This window comes from Jaculus jaculus, chromosome 11 (assembly GCF_020740685.1).
Source record: "Jaculus jaculus isolate mJacJac1 chromosome 11, mJacJac1.mat.Y.cur, whole genome shotgun sequence".
NCBI classification, from domain to species: domain Eukaryota; kingdom Metazoa; phylum Chordata; class Mammalia; order Rodentia; family Dipodidae; genus Jaculus; species Jaculus jaculus.
Genome location: NC_059112.1, coordinates 75,598,815 through 75,621,467, shown reverse-complemented (window position 1 = coordinate 75,621,467; position 22,653 = coordinate 75,598,815). Strand labels below are relative to the sequence as shown.

The 22,653-nt window shown below is 33.8% G+C and overlaps 1 protein-coding gene across 4 annotated transcripts in view; it reads left to right on the top strand.

The window, feature by feature from the left end:
* The window catches only part of Bche (butyrylcholinesterase), an 83,743-nt gene extending 61,320 nt beyond the window's left edge, over positions 1 to 22,423 (top strand). For 3 of the 4 annotated variants that reach the window (XM_045161799.1, XM_004652372.2, XM_045161800.1), the window contains exons 3-4: positions 13,905 to 14,071; positions 22,177 to 22,423. In XM_045161799.1, coding sequence (XP_045017734.1) covers positions 13,905 to 14,071; positions 22,177 to 22,301 — 292 coding nt within the window. In that variant the 3' untranslated portion in view covers positions 22,302 to 22,423. Of the gene's footprint in view, positions 1 to 13,904; positions 14,072 to 20,336; positions 20,459 to 22,176 lie in introns of those variants that run through there. The other variant, XM_045161801.1, reaches the window with a different exon arrangement.
* The last annotated feature ends 230 nt before the right edge of the window (positions 22,424 to 22,653 follow it).

The following is a 22,653-nucleotide window of genomic DNA, read 5'->3' as shown; positions in this document are numbered from 1 at the left end:
CCTCAAAATATCTTTGCATAAACTCCACTTGTTTAAGAGAGAAAAACAACTTCATTCTTTCCTTTGAAAAAAAAAAAAAAAAAACACTGTAAATGCTAACCTGTAGTTCATAATGTTCTGTGGTATAATTTCAATTGCTTTGAAGTTTCATTCAAAATTCATCAGTCTCATGGATTGCTTATTTAAACAAGTCCTCTGGCAGGTACAACTTTCACACAGCAGCCTTTTATTCAGAATTAATTGTTGGAGACTGTAGGCACAAACAAAACACATTATCTGGTTCCATAGGCATATTCCATCTAATCAAGGCAATTAGTCAAATATAAGGACCTTCTGTGAATAGCAATATAAAGAAAGTAACTGAATTAAAAAAAGATTTATTTTATCAGTTCAAATTACCCTTTAAAGAAAAACAAACACAATATTAGGGTATGAACCATATTCTCAGAGTATTTGATTCAAGTACTCCCTTAAATTCAAGCTATTGGTGCCCCAGACCTGAGTTTCCAAGATACTTTCTTGGCAATTCCTGGTCTCATTCCTGAAAATGCAGGCTTGCTGCCATCAATTTTATGGTATGTACTGGGGCAAACAGACATGAGAGCAAAGCTGATGGAGCTTCCGAGACTCTGAAGAAAATCCAATAGTTTCAACTTTGGAAATGTTTCCTTATCTATATTAAAGTCTTTCCCTTATTAATGGAAGTGCTTTGCTGTCATTCTGTGACTGTACTTTGGAACTTTCTACTATAGCTCCTATGGGATTCATGATAGCATCCAAATTCTCTCTTGTCACTAGAAAACATAAGCTAGTACAATAAGAATGCATCTTTACATGTAAAAATTTGCTATGATATCAGGATACAATTGCCAAGCTAATGTAAAAGAATGGAGGAGGGAGGGAGGGAGTGAGAGGAGAAAGGAGAAAGAGAATAAAGGAGAAAAGAAGAGTGGTGAGTAAGGGAGGGACCTAGGGAACAGGAAATGTAGAAGAGAAAAGGGGAGGGAAAAATGAAAGAAGGAAGGAGGCCTGAGGAGAGGTTTCAGCAATTAAAGGCATTTGCCCACAAAGCCTGACAGCTCAGGTTCTCTTCCCCAGTGCCCATGATATGTAAAGTGAGCATGCATGTGGAGTTTATTTGCTGCAGCAAGAGGTCATTTGTGTCTAGTCTCTCTCTCTTTCTCTCATAAATGAATAAATAAATAATATTTAAAAATAATTATTCTGAAATAAAAGACAGAAGTGAAGATTAATGAATAGAAGGAGAGAGGAATGGGGGGAAAGGATATCCATTTCTTCACATTGATCTAGTGCTCAACCCAGTTCATTTTCTGGAGAGCTAGAGGAGGATAAACTTTGCCTGATGTTCCTTGTTAACTCTACAGCTAATAACACAAACTCTTCTGTCTAAATAATGCGGAGGAAAGAAGGAAAAAGTCATCTTCTAGACTATAAAAGCTTTGTCCATCCGTCACACTGAAGATCTTAAAGATCTTTTGTCGGGCAATTCTTTTCCCTCTCAGCTAATGTGCAGCTTAAGATGAGCCGTGCATGCTAATCACTGAAAGAGAACTGAATTGCATTGAGCATTGGTTCATTTTCATGATGCTAACCAACTATTTTCTTGGAGGAGTCAGGACAGTGGCTTAACTACATAAACCTCTTTGAAATACTAATTAAGATTTAACTATTCAGGCTGGAGAGATGGCTTAGCACTTAAGGAGCTTACCTGCAAAGCTTAAGGACCCATGTTCCACTCTCCAGATCCCATGTAAACCAGATACACAAAGGTTAGGCAAGTGCAAGGCACAATAGGTGGCAAAAGTGTCTGGAGTTTGATTGCCGTAGCTGAGGACATGGCTCACAAATTCTCTTTCTCTGTCTGTCTGCCTCTCTCTAACTCTCTCTTGATCTCTTAAAAAAATAAATAAAACTATTTAGCTATTCTCAAAAATATAGAAAATTCATTTTAAAATGGATATCTGGCTGCCTGTTATAAATTTGGATTTCAGCCAAATTAAAAAAAAAAATAATGTTAGCAAATTTTGATCTGGATTCAAAGGAAAAAAAAAAGAGATGATCACTTTTTACTTCATTGTTTTGTGAAATGCAATTCAGCTAAATAACAATGACTAATAACTTTGGTCATGGATAAATATATGCTACTATATCTTAAACATGGATCATGTTTTAACCCATCCTTCAGTGTGATATTAATTTGTTAGTTCTAAGGTATCCATCTTATAGGATATATTGAGTGATGTTACCATTTCTGTCTTGTTCTTTGTGATACTGTGATCTGTGCCTAAAAGAACAAACTTTAATTTAATCTTTAGTAATAGAAGAGACATAAAAAAATAATGAATCTGAAAATTGTTTGTCAATGATTATTACTCTCATTTGCACAGTGTGCAGTAGAAATATCTAGAGATGTAAAGAAGAAAATAACTAGAGTGGAGTAGACATAAATATCTGCCTTAACCATTATCTATATTGTAATTAACTCAAATATGAAAGTTTTATTCAAGTCAGGGAATTGTTATATAATGCACCATATTATTTTGGTAACTAATCTTTTGCTCTTATCATACCCAGTGGGAAATGTGTGCAATTATTACTTTCCTAACAAGCTAGAGTGAGTCAAATGCAAGATGTAACTGGGCATTGAGAAAAAAAGAGTTGTGTTGATTTTAGAGCTAGTTTAAGAGCAACTTACACATGCTATTTATTGCCCATCTGCTGATGCAAGACATTGACACCACACCACGTATGCTATTATCGCCACATAATTAAAAACTCAATAACGTTTTGTCATTAATCTTATAAAATTATATACATACATACATACATACATACATATATGTGTGTGTGTGTGTGTGTGTGTGTGTGTGTGTGTGTGATTGCCCCTGTCACATATGAGAATAAGATCGTTTTCTCTTAAAATATTGTGAAAATTTATATTTTATGTTTTTTTTTCAGGGACCAAATATATTTATCATGTTCAGCTATATATATTTAAGTATTCAGTAACATTCACATTTAATGAAATATTACATGGAACCCAGTAAGCATTCTGTATTTTTTAAAGTTCTCTTTCAATTTTAATTTTTGACACTTTCATACATGCATGGAATGTATTTTGCTCTTATCCCTCCAAACTCTTTTTTCCTTCTCCAACGAAAGCCCTCAGGTAATTCCTATCCTACTTTCCTGCTTTCTTTATGTTTCTTTAACCGATTGAGTTAAATTAAGGTTATTTGCATGATCATGTTTTATGAATGATACTTAAATGATCAAAAGTACAATTAAATTCCTGAAAGTTATTCATTCAGTTATCATATTCAGAAGCCTTTTGAACTTATGATTTTTTCCCATAGTAATATGTTCTGACTATAAAAATAAATTTTATTTTCTCTGAATCTCAAAATATAGTTCCTATTTATCTAAATGGGCATTATGATAATGCTGTACATTAGCCTAGTACTATAAGGCTGAATAAATTATGTTTAAATATTTTTAATTTTGGTATCCCTCATTCAATATGTATAGTCTATAAAACCACACACACACAAACACACACACACAGATATTCATGAGTTTGCATATTCACCACACACTACAAACACACCATATATCTATATCTATATCTATCTATATCTATATCATCTATATCTATATCTATATCTATATCTATCCCTAAAAACTCATGTGTTAAAATTCTAATTTTTAACATGGAGTTTGGAATGGCTAGAGGCCCTGGCATGCCTATTCTCTTTCTCTCTCTTTCATAAAAATAAATATATATTAACAATTTTTCCAGATCAAGTACTATGACAAATGAAGTGTTACTGTTTATAAACTCCTGTGTCAATGACATTTTGCTACAGCTGCTTGAGTGGACTAAGGCAATGGGTATACATGTGTATGTACATGTAGTAAAATACCCTTGAATTATTCCATTTGCTTTGAAGATGAATCTCACAAGGGTGTGAAACAATATGAAGTTCAGTATATGAAACTAATCAATCAGCACAGAAAATTTCTGTGGGTTAAAATGAAAGCAATATAGCTGAACTACAGTTAATGAACTCATCAATTGAATTTAATAACTTGCATGAATACATATCAGTGACATTAAATTCAGTTGTATACACAATTAAAATAAATATTACAATTAATTCATTGAACTTAGAAAGGCTATCATTGATCACTGATCAGATTTAAAAAATACATAGATTTAAACTATGTAAATGAAATATAACATCTTCATGAAAGTTACCAATATATTACATGAATAAAAAAAAATTCTCTAGATAGGAAAAAAAATGACTCTGTCTAAAGAAAACAGTATAAAAATTACTTTTACCTTTACTTACTACCCAAGTGTAGTTGAAAGATATTTTTTTATGCAAAAGTGGTAGAGAAAATGATCTTGGGAGAAATAGAATTTTCATTTATTTTTCTCTGTTTAATTTTGAGTTTCTGTTACTTTTCCTTTTCTCTTTCGCTTTTGCCATATTTTGAACCTAGCCACAATGATTTACTCCCTTACACAATTCCACGACCTTTGATGTTTTGCTTTACCCCAGGCTCAAGGAAATGCAGCCAGATAACCAGGGGCTGTTACTTGAAAAACTGTAAGTCAGCATTAGTCTTTCTTCATTAAAGTTGCATTTCTCAGGTATTTTGCTACAACCTCAGAACACTAATACAACCAGTGTCTCTGTATTTTACTAAATATTAATTATATGAATTCATTTCTATTATGTGAGTAAATACAAATTATAAATTTGTTTATTTTGTGAAAATTGTTTTGTCTGTTCTTTATATAAACATGTCAAAATAATGGGAACAATGCATGGACATTTTAATTTGCTGACACCTCTACTAATCATAGTAACAACTGAATGTCCTCTAATTATCTTATGCTTGCTTTTGCTCACTGGTCCTTCCATTTTCCTGACAGCCCTAAAGTTCCTCAGTTTGTTATTTAACATGGGTCTTTGAGAGACAGACTGCATTCTATGCTATCAAATGCTTTTATATCTATTTTAAACTTTAGTGGCAAAAAAAAAAAAATAGTGAGTATATGAAGTGTGTTGCAGTTATGGTCACATTGCTGGCACAGAATACCTGACCAAAAGTAGCTGATGGGAGAAAAGGGCCTATTTTTACCCATAGGCTCAAGGGAAAACAGTAAAGACTGGCTGCTTCAGTGGTGTCACAAGGGAAGGTCTCTGTGCAGAGGTGACACAAAGAAACAGGATGTGAAACAATGGCCTGTGGATAGATGGGTGCTATGTATACCATAAATTAGTACTCTGTGGTAAAAAACATTTTAAAATATAATACTCACAATGAAATTAACATGCAGAGTCAAGCAAGTTTTTAGTGCTTCAAGGAGAATACTGTATTAGAATGTCACTCAATTGAATTGTCATCAATTAAGATTAACCAGTAAAATTCATTATATACTTACCATTCCCATTTGAGGATGAAATAAACCCTTTTCCCTTAAATAGGTTTTGTCAGGAATTTGTCACAGGCAGTAGAAGGTAACTAACACAAATATTTCTGTTCATTTTCTATAATATACTCCTGTTTCCTAAAATTTTCCTCAATTCATAGGATAATTATTTATGGCAGAACAATATTCTATTTTATATATAAACACCATAGCTACATTATATATTTATCTGATGAAAAGAATATATTTTGAATTTGTATCTTACTTGTTGTGATCATTTGCAGTGGCTAGAGGCCTTGGCATGCCCATCCTCCCTTTCTCTAGCTGCTTCTTTCTCTCTCTGAAATATACATATATACTTTTAAAGAAAGCACTGAGGATTTCAGGATGACTCTAGACATGGTGGTGCATTACTAGAAGCCCAGTTGAGGTGAGAGAGTTGCAAGGTTGGGGCTCCCCTGGGCCTGGGTCACATAGTAAGACCTCCATTTCAAAAAAAAAAAAAAAATCAGTAAGACAAGCCACATGCCTTTAATCCCAGCACTCGGGAGGCAGAGGTAGGAGGATCACAGTAAATTGGAGGCCACCCTGAGACTACAGAGTGAATTTCAGGACAGCCTGAGCTAGAGTGAGACCCTACCTTGAAAAACCAATAAAAATAAAAATTAAAAAAATCAGTAAGACAAAAACAAATAACACATCCTAAAAAATGATATGGATATACATTTTCCAAACAATAAATTCAAATTAAATGAATTAATGGACCTCATTAAATATTAAGAAAACAGAAATAAAAGTCAATGGAATATTATCTCAATTCCACTACTTGGCTATTATCAAAATGCTAAAAAGTAATATATGCAAGCAAAATGTGGAATATACAATTTATAAACAATTTATAGGGAAAAAATTAGAGCCATTATGGTGATTATTCAGTAAGTTAAAGATGGAACTATCACTACAAGTTATATATCCAAAGGAAATATAGCCTGGATGTTAAATAGATATATGCCTAACCATGATTCTTTTTCACCATTACCAATAGATAAGAACTGCAAAACAGCTGAATGACTATGCGCTGATGAATGGAGAAATAAAATAGGAGACAGATAATTGATTATAGGTAGATACATGACAGTTGACAGAGATGATAGATAAATGATATAAATATAGTATGGAGATGATATATATTCAAAGTATAAATAAAGATATAATAAATTACTATTCAGCCATAAAAATAATGAAATCATATCATTTGCTCCAAATCCTCTAATTTGTAAGTGAACAAGAATAGAGTGACATATGTCAGGAACAGATAAACAGTTACTACATATTCACCCTTATATCTAGAATCTCAACATTTTGATCTTGTAGAGATTGGTAGTACATTGATGGCTATTGGATTCTTGAATATGGTTGAAGGAAGGCTAATGGGTAAATACTAATTTATAATTAGATAGAATCAAGAAATTCTAATTCTAAATTCTAATTAGAGCTATATATCAACTACAGATAATAATAATACACTTCAAAATTAAGGATTCTGAATGTTTCAAACCAATAATAAATGGAAATAAACATCTGTTTAGCCTGATTTAAATATTGCAAAGTGGCTTCACATGCCAAATTATTATTATTTTAATATAATATAATATTATATTATTTTATATATATTATATTATATTATTATTATTTTATATACCATTTTTATCTTTTTTACATATTAGCAAAAATAAGTGTTATTTAATTCAAATAAACTCCATGTGGCACATGTGTACTCCTGTATATGGTCTTTGTCCTGTTTATCTTTGAATAAATGTTAACTCCAACAGTCTTTTAGCTTTCTAGTCCAGAAACTTTGGAGTCATTAACTCCTCTCTTTTTCTCTATATCTCAATAATTAGACTATAATAAGATCTCTTCCCTTAAAATGTATACAAGGATGGATCTCACCTAGTCACACCTCTCACCTCCTCCTACTCCGAGCCATCACTGTCTCTCACCTAAATTATCTCAGAGAACTCATATTGTTCTTGATAACTTCAGCTTCTGACTTCTGTAGTTTATTCTCAGCAATACAGACAAATGATGTTTAAAATAATTTAAATTGTATCGCATCCACTCTGCATAAGCCCTTCAGTTCCTTCCCTTCTTCAGTAAAATATTATTCAAACATCCACATGACTCTGAACAATGAGTTTTCCTGCCACGTCTCCACCCTCACTTCCTACAACTACCATTTTAGCTGAGTCAACCCTGATTTCACTGCCTTAACTGATTTACTTTGAAATTAAAGGCCTATGTCCATCTCACTCCTCTTATTTTCTCTTCCTTGTGCCTAAAACATTTCTTCTTGAGTACTCCTTTTCCTCCTGAATCTATCTAATAGTTCTTTTCTCTTGGAAGATTATAAAGGTGATCCACCCAGACAGACAATGTGGAATATAAAAGTAAAGTACGACAGTTTTCAACTTGGTCCAAGATTTGTGATAACAATCACAATTTAAGCTATCTCATGAATAGCTTTATTTCAGGATATCCTACTACAGATTCAGGACATGGTCTCCCACAGATTTGATAATTCATCAAACCTACTCTAAGAACTAAGGAAAGCTGTATGATTACCACAAGACAATGCAAACAAGGACCAGTGAACACACACACACACACACACACACACACACACACACACACACACACACACACACAAAGAAAGTCATTGTTTAGGAGATTAAAAATAGCGCTGAATAGATTGCTCAGTGGTTAAAGGCACTTGCTTGCAAAGTCTGATTACCCAAATTTGATTCTCCCGTACTCATGTAAAGCCAGATGAGCAAAGTGGCACATACATATAGAGTTCATTTGCAGTGGCAGGAGCCTCTGACATGTCCATACTCACTCCCTTTCTGTCTCCCTCTTTCTGTCTCCCTCTAAATAAATAAATAAATAAATAATTAATTAATTAAAAAATAAATATCTTCTTCTTTACTCAAGAGATGTATTATTAGGCTGCTTAACAGTTTAAAGTGCTTGCTTGCATAGCCTGCTGGCCTGTTTTTTTATATGTTTATAATTATTATTAATAACAAGATGTTTCATATGGATACATTATGTGCTGGTACTCTCTTTTCCCTTGTCCCTGTACATATATAAAGACAGACACACAAAGTAGTACATGCATATAGATACATTTTCAATGTCAAGAGGCCCTGGTGTGCTCACATGTCCAAACCCTTTCTACATGTCTAGAAATCTCAGCCAATGTCTACTCTAGGATTACCAGTGTGGCCAACCCCACCCTAAATCATCTCTGTGGCCAAAATTATCAAGTGACCATGAGGAGGCACTTCTATCAGATTCCAAAACTTGAGAGGTTACTTCATAAGAACCAGGGACAAAGACCAATAAAGTCATGGACTATTATAAAACACTTGATCTAATAGAAGTTGACTATGATTGTCATGAGTTTGGGAAGGATATTGGAATCATGGGATGAATTGACCACTACTTATTATGGTCCAGTTACATATGAAAAATAAACTTTTTTGTTCATATTATATAAGAAGATAACTGTTGTGCACTTTATATTCCAAAGAGATTGGAGCAAAGAATGTTTCCTATGTATCAATGATAGGCATTTAAATAAATAGATACACTCAGTCTTATTTAGATTAGGACAATGTGTACAAATAGCAAAGTATCACATAACAACTCCTTAAGGTGAATAATTGTTTTTTTTTTCTTAGTTTAAAACTAAAAATATTAGGTAAGTTAAATCTTTACTGTTCATTCCTTATACTTGTGCCCAAAATTGATACCTACTTGTTACTGATTCTTATTTCCATTCTTCAATCTATAATCACTTCTTATACCTGATACTATGTACTATCATATATTTTACATATTATGTAGCTTTCTCAGGGAATTAAAACTATTAAATGAATCTTTATTCTTGTCCATTGAAATGTATCCTGTGCTTACATTACATGTGACATAGTGCATGTTATAAATTAATTATTTGGTTATTATTGAACTGATTTTCTAAATTCCTATTCCTTTATAGCCTATTTTTAACATAATATTTTATTTATGTGTGTTAAAATGTGGAATGTAGACTTATCAATACCTGCATACTTAAGATATTATTCTGGGGCTGGAGAGATGGCTTAGCAGTTAAGCACTTGCCTGTGAAGCCTAAGGACCCTGGTTTGAGGCTCGATTCCCCAGGACCCACGTTAGCCAGATGCACAAGGGGGCACACATATCTGGAGTTCATTTGCAGTGGCTGGAGGCCCTGGCATGCCCATTCTCTCTCTCTCTCTCTGCCTCTTTCTCTCTCTCTCTCTCTCTGTCGCTCTCAAATAAATAAAATAACTTAAAAAAAAAAGATATTATTCTGGCTGTATCAAGTCAGTCCTCTGAATATTTAAATTACTTTTCAGTTCACAAGTACCAGCTATGGTTTCATATTACTGTGTGGCATATTGAAAATCAAGTACGCGACTTAATTAAGAATGTCAAGTTATAAATTGTATCTCTGGGCTGGATATATGGATTAGTGGTTAAGATGCATGTCTGTGAAGCCTAAGGATACAGGTTTGATTCTCCAAGTCCCATGTAAGCCAGATGCACATGGTGGCGCATGTAACTGGAGTTTGTTTGCAGTGGCTAGAGGCCCTGGCTTGCCCATTCTCATTCTTTCTTTGTCTCTCCCTTTCTCTATCTCTAATAAGGAAATAAATATAAATAAAAGTTAAAAAATTCAAAATAATCAAAAACTAAATAAATGGTATCTCTGAATTCACAGTCAAGGACAATTTTAATTAATTCCTAAGTTAGAGTGGACAAATGCAGCATTCTGTACTCCCAGTAAAATTCATACAGGTGGGGGCTGGGGAAATGGCTTAGCTGTTAAAGTGTTTGCCTGCAAAGCCTAAGGATGCTGGTTCAATTTCCCTGGACCCACATAAGCCAGATGCATAAGGGGGTGCATGCATCTGGAGTTTGTTTGTAGTGGCTGAAGGCCCTGGCATGCTCATTCTCTCTCTCTCTGCCTCTTCCTCTGTCTTTCTATCAAATAAATAAATAAATAAAATATTTTTAAAAATTCATCCATGAAACTACATGTATACTTCTTATCAAGGTACCCTAGATTGGTTTATATATTTTTCCTAAGATTGTTCATAAAATAAGCAGTTAAATATTTGCCCAAGTATCAATGATAGCAGGCAATGTTTTTCTGTAGCTCAGCTATTAGGAAGATAATTTTTCTTCTTCCTGTTTTTTTTTTTTTTTTTTAAACAAAAGCTATGTTTCACCATCTCTTGTTGAGAACACTGGTAGAAAAAGTAATCTGACAATAAAAATAACCCAAAGTTTTCTTAAAATACTTTTTAGGTTATAGTCACTCTCAACTCTGTTTTGTTACAAAAGCAGAAAATGTTCTTTTTCTAAGTGAGAGCTGAATGATATCTTGTTGCAGATTTGTGTATCTGGGAAATATGCTGCATTCCAGAAGTTTTTAATTGATACAGACAGAAAGAGAATTGTGTCTCTTTTTAAGTTTTACATTCCTAGGATATTTCTTCAAATTATAGACTAAAATGTTTCCTCACTTGAATAGCTATTTCAATCATGTTTTTGAAAACTATATCTGCATCCATTGTCAGAGAGATTTTATTATCTCTAAATTACAGTTTGGAATGCCATAAGTCATTTCATGGAACAAAGTTTGTTAAATGAATACTGGCATTACTATTAGCAATTTGCTCTTGAAATCAAGTCCAAGTCAGCTCTGTTTTAAGCCATCATTTGCAGAAGCCAGGAGTGAATGTGCAGTTAAAATGATGCCATAAGTTAATTAGAGTGGAATTAGGAAGAAAGTGGGCAATTTAGCAATTCAGAACTGCCCTACTGAATCAGACCAGTGGTTCTCCTGGTGTAACATCCAGCCTCCAGCAGCTGAGCTTGCTTATGTCTACAGCTTGAGAAGAAAGGGAAAGCACTATGTAATTCTCCCAGGTAAGTGTGCCATCTGTGATCTGGAAGAATATTCTTTCTGACTTCTCTCAAATAATACCCTAAAGCAGGAAGTTTCAAACCTATTGTGATATTGATTTAGCTCAAGTAGCTCTGGTTACTCTTGTAATTAGTAATCCTTATTCAATCATCCAATTCCTCATAAAATCAACTCATCCATCAGGAAGCTGTTTATCTCTAAGTTCCTGCATCCATGGTTGAGTATGCCTGCTTTTCTCTGACAGAATGTGAATTTATGATGCCTATCCAGTACAGTCATTTGTACAACCTGCCACTAAACAACCATTCCTGATGAATATCAGCATTTCTGCCAAGTTCTTCTAGTTTCAGGGGTCCTTTCCAGTCCCTGAAATATTGCCTTTCCTCTCAAATTTCTACTTCTGCAATATGCATAATGAAGAATTTTGTATAACAAACTTGTGAGAAAGTCCAACTAATTTTTTTCTTGAATAATTTTACTTAAGGTGGAATGAATTTAAGAGAAAGGAAAGAATAGCTTTCCTTTATTATCTTTGGTTTTTGTGTGCATGTGTGCTGGGGGGTGGTCTTTCAAGTTTTTGAGGTAGGATCTTGCTTTATCCCAGGCTGACCTGGAATTCAGGATGGAGTCTCAGGGTGGCCTTGAACTCATGGTGATCCTCCTACCTCTGCCTCCCAAGTGCTGGGATTAAAGGTGTGCACTAACACCACTGTTTTTTTTTTAATTATTTTAATTTTCTGTTTATGATGGAATTGACAAAAATTATAGTGTTTGATAGTATATTAAATAGCACACAGTAGAATTTTGATCCAAATCCATAAACAATAGCAAACTCCTACAAATGAAAGTCTGTTTTTCTGGGCTGTAAAATATCAAAATGATAACATAATATCTGGGCATTAATGACAGACTCATAGCTGAGAATATAAAATACTAATATTAATTATTTCATCTAATAAGGAGATTCCCTGTGTATTTCCTATGTTATTTCAGTTTCTGTTCCCAGTTTTCCCTACTTTCATTCTCACTCAATTCCTTACTTGCTTTCCTTAATTAAACCAGAATCCTATTCATTGAGTAATTTCCTTTCACTTATGCAATGATTCCTCTTCTATATAACACCTGTCCATCTCCTTGCACTTGTTTTAGGATTTCTTGCAGTGTTACTTCTTTATTCCCCTGGATACACTTCCTTATCAGTTTCCCAGGGGAAACAAAGTCTTCAACACTAGTTTCAAATTCTGGAACATAAATTAGTATCTAAGTCACAGAAAGAACATATCTTTATTAAACATAGTGATTTATGAATGATCAACTACTCAGAATCACTAAGAAAAGTTCTTTGAGTTTTACTTATATAACCTTAATAGTGGTATTTGTGAATACTACAAAATTATAAATTAAAATGAAATTTAAATATCAAAACACAAGGCAGGGCTGGAGAGATGGCTTAGCGGTTAAGCGCTTGCCTGTGAAGCCTAAGGACCCCGGTTTGAGGCTCGGTTCCCCAGGTCCCACGTTAGCCAGATGCACAAGGGGGTGCACGCGTCTGGAGTTTGTTTGCAGAGGCTGGAAGCCCTGGCGCGCCCACTCTCTCTCTCTCCCTCTATCTGTCTTTCTCTCTGTGTCTGTCGCTCTCAAATAAATAAATAAATAAAAATACTAAAAAAAAAAAAAAAACACAAGGCAACTGTTAATATAAAGTCAAAATTTTGGATGAGGAACAGTGCAAATAGCCTGTGAAATTTCTGAATGTGTTTTAGACCTATGAGATTAGGGGAGAAAAGTCTAAGAAAAAAATATCTAGAACAAGGGCAAGGAAATGAAATAGAGAAACAGAGGTGGGAGTTAAGTAGAATGCTTCCTACTTGCTATTGGTTTATGAATAGAATATTTGAAAACAAAAGAGGAAATATGTGTTTTACCTTGTTCTGTAACATTGATCTGAGTTACTGAATCATTTTTAAATAATGAAACAAGAACAGAATTAAGTTAAGAATTAAGTCTTAAAAGTGGGATGAGGTAGTTTACTAGAATTATGAGGTAATTATATGACAAGGAGGTGTGGAATTATTCTCAAATCCAGGCAGCTTTGATGTGAATAGGCAGAATAAATTGAAAAAAGACATTGACTGGGTGGTGTTGATAGTCATGGTATAAAGTTAAGTCTGGGATATTTCAATGTGAATTGTAATTGAACACATTTTTTCCTCTGAGTTACACAGAAATGCTTACAACAAACCTGTCTTTAATTTTTTTTTAATTGCTATAGTTTTTCATTGACAGTGTGTATGCTCATGCTTGAATCATCATCAAAATATATATATTTCTGATTGTGTGAATGTTATTAGGAAAGTTGTAGAGAACCTCTACCATAGAAATAATTGCAAAACAACCATACCATCACTGTTTCCTTAGATATCCGAATGGGACCCAGAGCAATAGCACAAAGTGGCCAGTCTTCAATAGCAAAGAACAGAAATACCTTACCTTGAACACAGGCATGCCCAAGGTCTATACCAAACTCCGTGCTCGACAGTGCCGATTCTGGACATCATTTTTTCCTAAAGTCTTAGAAATGACAGGTATGTGCCTTTTTTTCATTTGGTTAAATTAGTATACTGTGGATAACGTTAAAGTAGGAAAAGTTATAATTTACATAATTTTTTATTTGCGTAAAAAGTAATTCAGTTAACCAGCACTCACGATATGATTACTTTAAAACATGTAAGAAAATATGGGGGAATTGGTTTGCATTATGATAGTATTATCATATTCTTTCACTATTCATTACTGAGAATATATTTTAATCAAATCAAAGTGATCAAACACATGCTTCCTTACTTTGATTATTCATAAAGGTAAAAGTGACATAAGCAATTCACTGCCTACTTAAATTCTGTTTTCAAGTTTAATTTTTCAAATGAAAGTAACTGACCACAACCAACAATGATACAGGCAGTCCTTTACACCATTATCATCATTACATTTTTTTGGGTTTCAGATTATGTGAGATATCACAATGTAATATATACTAGCAGTTTCTTTTTTTTGAAAATTAGCAAAGACAAGCACCTCAGAGAGACATGAGATTGTTTATATGACTTTTAATTATTAGACCTTACTCAATAAACTTATAATTGTGTGCTTTATCATTTTAGGAGATATTGCTAGTCTGTCAGTGTTCTGTGAATGACCAAATGTTCTGTGACATAATATATATCCAGAGATGGTCTCAGCTTCCCTTGGTCACTTGGCAGAACAACAATGTTGCCCTTGTATACTACAAGAGTGAGTAACAATGACACGATTCATTTAATCTGCAACAGACCCAAACAGATGCCTTTGAACATATCACAAACCTCATGTTCTTAATCTTTAGTTAAAATATTCTAAAATGAGAGGGCCAGGTTTTAATTTGAAGGAAAATTAATAAGGGACGAAAGCAACAGTAAATCTAAAAACATCAAAAACTATAGCCATTTAAAAATTGTTACTTTTTTGGGGGGGGTGTTGGGTTTGAGGTAGAGTTTCACTCTACCTCAGGCTGACCTGGAATTCACTATGCACTCTCAGGGTGGCCTTGAACTCATGGCAATCCTACCTCTGCCTCCCAAGTGCTGGGGTCAAAGGCATGCACCATCATGCCCCACTTGAAAATTGTTACTTTTTAAAGAATAAAATGTACTTTGAGGTTCTAAGTTTTGAGTTTTATAATTAAAGTAAGGAGATTGGAAAAACTAAGAACACATGTTGATGCTATACCTTATAATTTTTCAAATATCAAAACTGAATATTTTAATTTTAATATTTTCAAAATTGGTGTTATTCACATGGATTCAGAAGAAGTTTGGGTTAATCATTTTTTTTTCAAATATTGCTCTAAAACAAAAGAAATTGCAAAGCATGGCTGTAGACCAGCATTCTTTAATATGATATGATATGATTATTTCACTTACCATGGGAGTAAAGCAGTAAGTTTTCTAAGTACCACTTCAGCCATAGTTTACATTTCAGCAATGAATGTTCCAAATAAAATGTCTCTTAACACTTCTTTAAACACATGGATTTGAGCCCTTCACATTGAGGCTGTACTTCATGCTACTCCTAGACTCTTATGACATCTGCAAGAAATAAAATACACAGTGCCGGTGTCAAATATTTTCAAGTTCATATTTTCACTAATAATGCAATAGCTTAGCATGTCAGACTTTATAAAATGAAAATAAATCATCCAATAATCATCATCAATGACATCAACATTTCTAATAAGCTAGGAATAGAGAAAAAAGTATTGAGAATGGCTAGTGCTACTTATCCTTCATTTTAAAGGTATATTCTGCAGTCTCTACTTAGTATGTATAGTCTAAATGCTTTATTAAATACCGAGAATGTTTCTTTTTATAGAAAATCAAATCAAAGCTATGACTAGGTTTTTTGTTTGGTTTGTTGAGAATTTTTATTTTTTAAAATATTGCATTATAAATAATTCCGCATGGTTTGTGCTCTCTTCTGCATTTTACATTTTGTTTAGGAGTGCTTTTGGTTTGTGGTAATTGTATTCTGAGCTTTTCAACTGTGGAATTCAAAAATAAAAACAACCAACTATGAATATTATATAAACAGAAATGAAAAAGTTCAATTTATTTAAAGAAGAAAATTATCTCCATATTCTCTGTAAATAGGCATATTAGATACTGTGGATTCAATACATATCTGTACATATCACCAAACATGGTTGCCTTCCAGAATGAAAGAATGCCAAATCTATGGACTGGAGAGATTACTTAGCAGCTAAGTTATTTGTAAAGCCTAAGGACCCAGATTCAATTCCCAAGTACCCATGTAAGCCAGATGCAGAAGGTGGTGCATGCATCTGGAGTTCATTTGCACTGTCTAGAGTGTGCCCATTCGCACTTTCTGTCTGTCTCTCTCTCTTTCTCTCTCTCTTCCTCTTTCTCTTAAAAAAAAAAAAAATCCAAGTATGGTGGTGCATGCCTTTAATACCAGCACTTAGGAGGCTGAGGTAGGTGGATGGCTGTGAGTTTGAGGCCAGACTGAAACTACCTAGTGTATTCCAGGTCAGCTTGGGGACTAGAGTATGACCCTACCTTGAAAAACAAACTAATAAACAAACAAAAAGCTTTTCAAACTGCCTAGCCTGTGTATAAAATAATACACTGTGACACCATACTCACTCTAGTTAGACAAGAAACTAACAACTAAGTGATCTATGATGGAAGTAATTATTCCCACTTTTCTTAGTAATTTTTCCTAGCTGATTTATCTTAGATAAATAATATTGAGATGGGATGAAAGAGATTTCAAGTACATGAACTATGATGCTTTTGAAATCATGAGATCAGCAAATTTCAATGCCTACTTAGTCTGTTTCTCTAACTGATCTCCTTCAGCAATTCAAGTGTCATGCATCTTTCTTCTATTCTCTCCTATTTCTATTTGGGTATTTGTGTATTGAACTCATATGTTTAAATTCTAACCTTCAAGGTAATACTATTAGAAACTGAATACTTAGAATGTTTTGGGGTCATGAGAATAGACTTCTCTGTGGACTTAGTACCCTTAGTTAAAAAAAAAAAAATCCAAAACAATCTTGAGATGATGCCCCAGTTCCTGTATGTGTGAGAATACTGCTGATTTACTTTCTCCTTGCTGGGATAAAGCACCCAACTAAAACAACCTGATGGGAGGAAAGTTTTATATTGTTTTACAATCTGAAGGAGAAGCATCATGATGACAGGGGAAAGCAGAGGCTGGACATCAGCTCTGTCACAGCAGTTGAAAAACAGCAGCAGGAGAGTGTGCCAAACTCTACCAAAGGGCAGCTGGTTATTACACCCTTCAGCCCACTATCCAAAACACACCTCCTCTAGCAAGGCTCCATCTTCCAAAATGCTGTCAGCTGGGAACAAGCATTCAAAACACATAACTGGGCTGTAGAGATGGCTTAGCAGTTAAGGTGCTTGTCTGTGAAGCCTAAGGACCCATGTTCTACTTTCCAGATCCCACTTTAACCAGAGAAACAAAGGGGAGGCACACAAGGTTGCGCATGCCCACTAGGTGGCGCAAGTGTCTGGAGTTCAATTACAGTAGCTGAGACCCTGGCATGCCAATTCTCTATCTCTTCTCTCTCTCTTGCTCTCTTAAAAAGAAAATACTTTTTTTTTTTTTTTTTTTTTTTGGCAGAGGTTGGAGGTTGGGGGATGGGGTGGAAGGATGGAGCGATGTCAGAATAAAACACCACAGATGCCCAAACAAAACTGCTGTCTATGAGCTAGTAACAACTTCCTCACTGGAAACGAAATCTGTCAGTACATATAAAAATAGTGGACGTTTAATCTATAGAAATTTAAGACATAGCTCTAAGTTTAAATTTTTTTTTAATTTATTTGCTAGACAGAGAGAGACTGTGTGTGTGGGCACATGAAGGCAACATGCCTCTGCACCAACTCTACTACACACGCCACTTTCCACATTGCCTTTATAGGAGCACTGGGAAGTTGTTCCAGAGTCAGCAGGCTTTGTAATTTAGCACCGTTAACAACTGAGCCATTTCTTCACACCAACTTTCTAATTTGTAAGGAACACTCAGGACATGGCATTTTCTTATTTCAACCTATAATACTTAAACCAGCTCATATTTCTTTAGCCTTAACAAACATTCTGCTTTGCTTAAAACTTGCTTAGATTTTTCTTTTATTCAGAATCATTTTCATAGAGAAGGAAACCTTTTAGTTTTGTTTTTTTTTTATTTATTTATTTGAGAGCGACAGACACAGAGAGAAAGACAGATAGAGGGAGAGAGAGAGAATGGTCGCGCCAGGGCTTCCAGCCTCTGTAAACGAACTCCAGACGCGTGCGCCCCCTTGTGCATCTGGCTAACGTGGGACCTGGGGAACCAAGCCTCGAACCGGGGTCCTTAGGCTTCACAGGCAAGCGCTTAACCGCCAAGCCATCTCTCCAGCCCACCTTTTAGTTTTAAATGAGACACCAATGTGAGGAAAAGAAAGCTAACAAAAGAGTGAATTGAAAAAGTGATTTTTTTTTTTTCTGTACTCAAAACGTTATCTTATTTTGCCTTCCCTGACTATCCAGTTTTCTTTGGTTTAGTGCAAAGCCCCAAACAATAATAGCAAAGGATTCACCTGAATCCCCCAAACCCACCCACACACACATGAACAGGTTGTCTTTATTTTACACTTAGGATACTTTATGACATTTAAAATAATTTAAGATTAACTGAATCATTTGTGCAACCACAGTGGTCAAAAACAAAATGTAACCTAGTTGGTTAGGAGAGGCATATAGGAAAAGGGGAGCTGTGTACTCATACGACATGATTCATCAACCATGAATATTTAAAATGTATTCATATTTATTATATGACATGGTATTATATTTATTTCCAGCTAGTATGTTTTAAAATTCACATGAAGATTACTAGGTCTACTTATAAAGGACTATTATTTTCTGAGTTTTTAAAATATTTTATTTATGTATTTTTATTTGAGAGAGACAAAGGCAGATAGAGGGAGAGAGAATGGGCATGCAAAGGCCTCTAGTTGCTGCAAACAGACTCCAGATGCATGTGCCACTTGTGCATCTGGCTTTACATGGGTACTGGGATATTGAACCTAGATCCTTAGGCTTTGCAGGAAAGTGCCTTAACCACTAAGAAATCTTTCCAATCCAGGACTATTCTTTATGCAGGAAATTCTCAGATCGAAATTGAGTAAGGCTGAAAGAATTTGGCATGTTCTATCATACACATCCCTTTATGGTTTCTGTATAGATGTGCCATTCAAAACTTAGGCAAGCCGGGTGTGGTGGCACACACCTTTAATCCTAGCACCTTGGGAGGCAGAGGTAAGAGGATGGCCATGAGTTCAAGGCCACCCTGAAACTACATAGTGAATTCTTGGTCAACCTGGACTAGTGTGAGACCCTACCTCAAAAAAAAAAAAAAAAAAAGCATAAAAACAAAACAAAACAAAAACTTAGGCAATTAATTTTTTAAGAAATGAAAACTGCTTTACTTGTTATTTTTCATATCACATAATTTATAATGTACCAGGATTTAACTTTATTCAAACATGTCCTGCCATTGATTTTATTCCAAGAGTGTTAAGGACTTTGTTTTCCTGCAAAGTGCAAAATGTTCTTGTACCAACATTAAGAGTTTGCAGTTGTCAAAATTGCCCACTAATATGAGTGATGCTGGTATAACTTCCTCCTTGAAATATCACTTAACATTTTTGCCAAAGCCACCACAGAGGATTTTTTTTCCCCCTTCGGTGGGGAACTGGGTGAATGTTGGAAGGAGAGGATGGCTTTTTAAAAAAATTAATTAATTTACTTGAGAATGAGAAAAAAAAGGCAGATAGAATGGGTGTGGCAAGGACTCTAGCCACTGCAAATGAACTCCAGATGCATGTGCCACCTTTTGCATCTGACTTACATTGGTCCTGAGGAATCAAACTGCACTCCTAGGCTTCTCAGGCAAGCACCTTAATAGATAGTTAAGTCATTTCTCCAGTCCTAAGGAAGTCTTTTGAATTTGATACTTTAAAAAGTTATCAAATGATACAAAACACCTCATTGAAATATTTACAAAAGTATCTTCAAACTAAGAAAAAAGGAACATAAATCCTAAGTAACTAGTTGTTTGTGGTGAGTTTGACTTGATTATTTACCTTATGTAGTTGGCATTTTACATATTTCTGAAAATGTTAAGGATGTATTATCATTTACATGTGATAACATTCTTGGTAGAAATAGGATTTTTTTTTTTTTTTTACTTTCATCAATTAATTTGATAACCATTTACAGAGCCTGTCCTCTGTTACTAGTCCAAGAACTGCAAATGCAGCCAGAAACATTCACAGCAATTGCAGCCTGCTCACCAACATGGAGGTGGTGTGTCAGGGTCCAGGATCAGGGAAAGCTTTTATGACGAAAGACATTCACTGAATTTCAATAACAAGGTAACTTAGAGATAAGCAGGGACCAGAGATGATCATTCTGGTGTGTCATACCAAGGAATTTATATCCTATCGTAAGCAATGCCACGTAGTATTTTAAAATGGAAGTTGGACAAGTTCTAGTTATTGACTCCTAAATATATATTGACTTTGCCTGCATTACCACAGCTACTTCCTAATAGAAGTGAGCTAACTTCTGCAGTGATTTCTCTTAACAGTCTCTATAACACTTGAATATTGATTTCACTTCGAATATTCCAATATGATCCTTTCTTAAAAATCATTGCAGTTTTACATTTTATGAATATTGAAAATTATTTTTATCTTACTCCTAAGTATTTTTATGTATTTTTGGACTTTTTCCATTTCTACTATTCAAATTTCCAGCAATTAATTTTGCTTTTAACTTGCATTCCATATTTGTGTATGTTATTTTATGTGCTTGTATTACTGTACTTTACATATGACATTTAAATTCAAAAGCTGAAGGCAATAGATAAATAGCAATTGCTCTACTGCTATTATCCCAAATAAAAAGAATAAAATTTTAATAAATAATAATAAACAATGGACAAGCAATATATAGCATCAAATGGGCAAATATCTTACATATGCTGTTTGCATTAAAAAAAATAGAAAAGGCCCAACAATTCATTTACTTTCTTCCTTAATTAATCAAGGAATAATAAATTATGATTATATTTCTGTTGCATAACTGTAACAACAACATAAACTATTGCTAAGCATAAGAAGAAAATTCTCAGTAGTAGTATTAGTGTAATGCTTTATAAGTAAAAAATATTTCTAACACCAAGTAAAAGCCTTCCAGGGTTAATGTAGCTTGAAGACAATGCCACTACAATGTTTAATAATGTTGGTCAATATTATACTAGAAATTCAGTGCCAACCCTCCCCACTCTTATTCTATGTTTGTATTTTTCCTCTCAGCTATTTGTGTTTTTAAATTTGTTTCCTCCTTTACACTACAAACATATACACATATGAAATGATGTTAATGTTGCTATCCTCCAAGGAAGTACTTGCAGCTTTCAAACTTCTTGAAACTAGGATTTTCTTAGCCATTTTTTTTCTATTTTGCAATGGCATTAATAAACTACCTATACATGGTAGGTAGATGCAACAACTAAATAACTAAGTTTTGAATTAAAGTACACTTTCTATATTTTAATGAAGATCCATTCTATATGCAATGGTAATTATAAAGTGCTCCTTATATATCCATAAATATTGGTATAAGTAATTTTAACCAAAATAACGCCTACTCTTTCTTTCTTTTTTGTCTCCATAGCTGATAGATATGTAGGTTATAAATAGGAGATAGTTAGATGAATACAAGATATATAACACATGAGATTTTATAGTTCTGTAAGGAATTAATTAATGAGTAATATCTATATGGCTGCTTGGAAAGTAAAGCACTATAGTACATAATTGTCCCACTATAGTACATATTTTTTGTGTATTTTATCACATGCAGGTGTTATTTGTACATTAATATACTGCATAAAATTTACTAAAAGATTAACATAAATATAGAACCTGTTAATAGATAAAAAAAGAATTTAAAAATGCTTTATAGTATACTTAAAGAGAACAGAATGTATACTCAGAAATATTTTTTCAGAGATTGAAATTTAGATTAATGCAACTTGTTTCATGTTTTACAGGGAGTATTGATGAAGCAGAACAAGAATGGAAAGTAGGATTTCATCGCTGGAGCAATTACATGATGGACTGGAAAAATCAATTTAATGATTATACCAGCCAGAAGGAGAGCTGTATGGGTCTCTAATTAATAGATTTACCCTTCATAGAATGTTCAGTTTCCTGTAGATGAAAACAAAAATATCAGTGACTATGCGCCTACAAAAATCACTATTATTCAGCTGAAATAAAAAGATAGCAGAGGAATAATACTGATTCTTCATTTCTTTCCCTGAATGTTTTATCTAATATTTCATAACCTAAACAACTAAAACATGTTTAATTAAATCTCACAATATAAATTTTGGCAATTAATTATGTATATATTAACTGATATGCTTTTTCAATCTTACTTTCCTGAAAAGTTTTAGAATTCTTCCTTTAAAAGTACATTCTCTTTTATTTCATATATAATTTTAATTACCATTCATAGAATAATA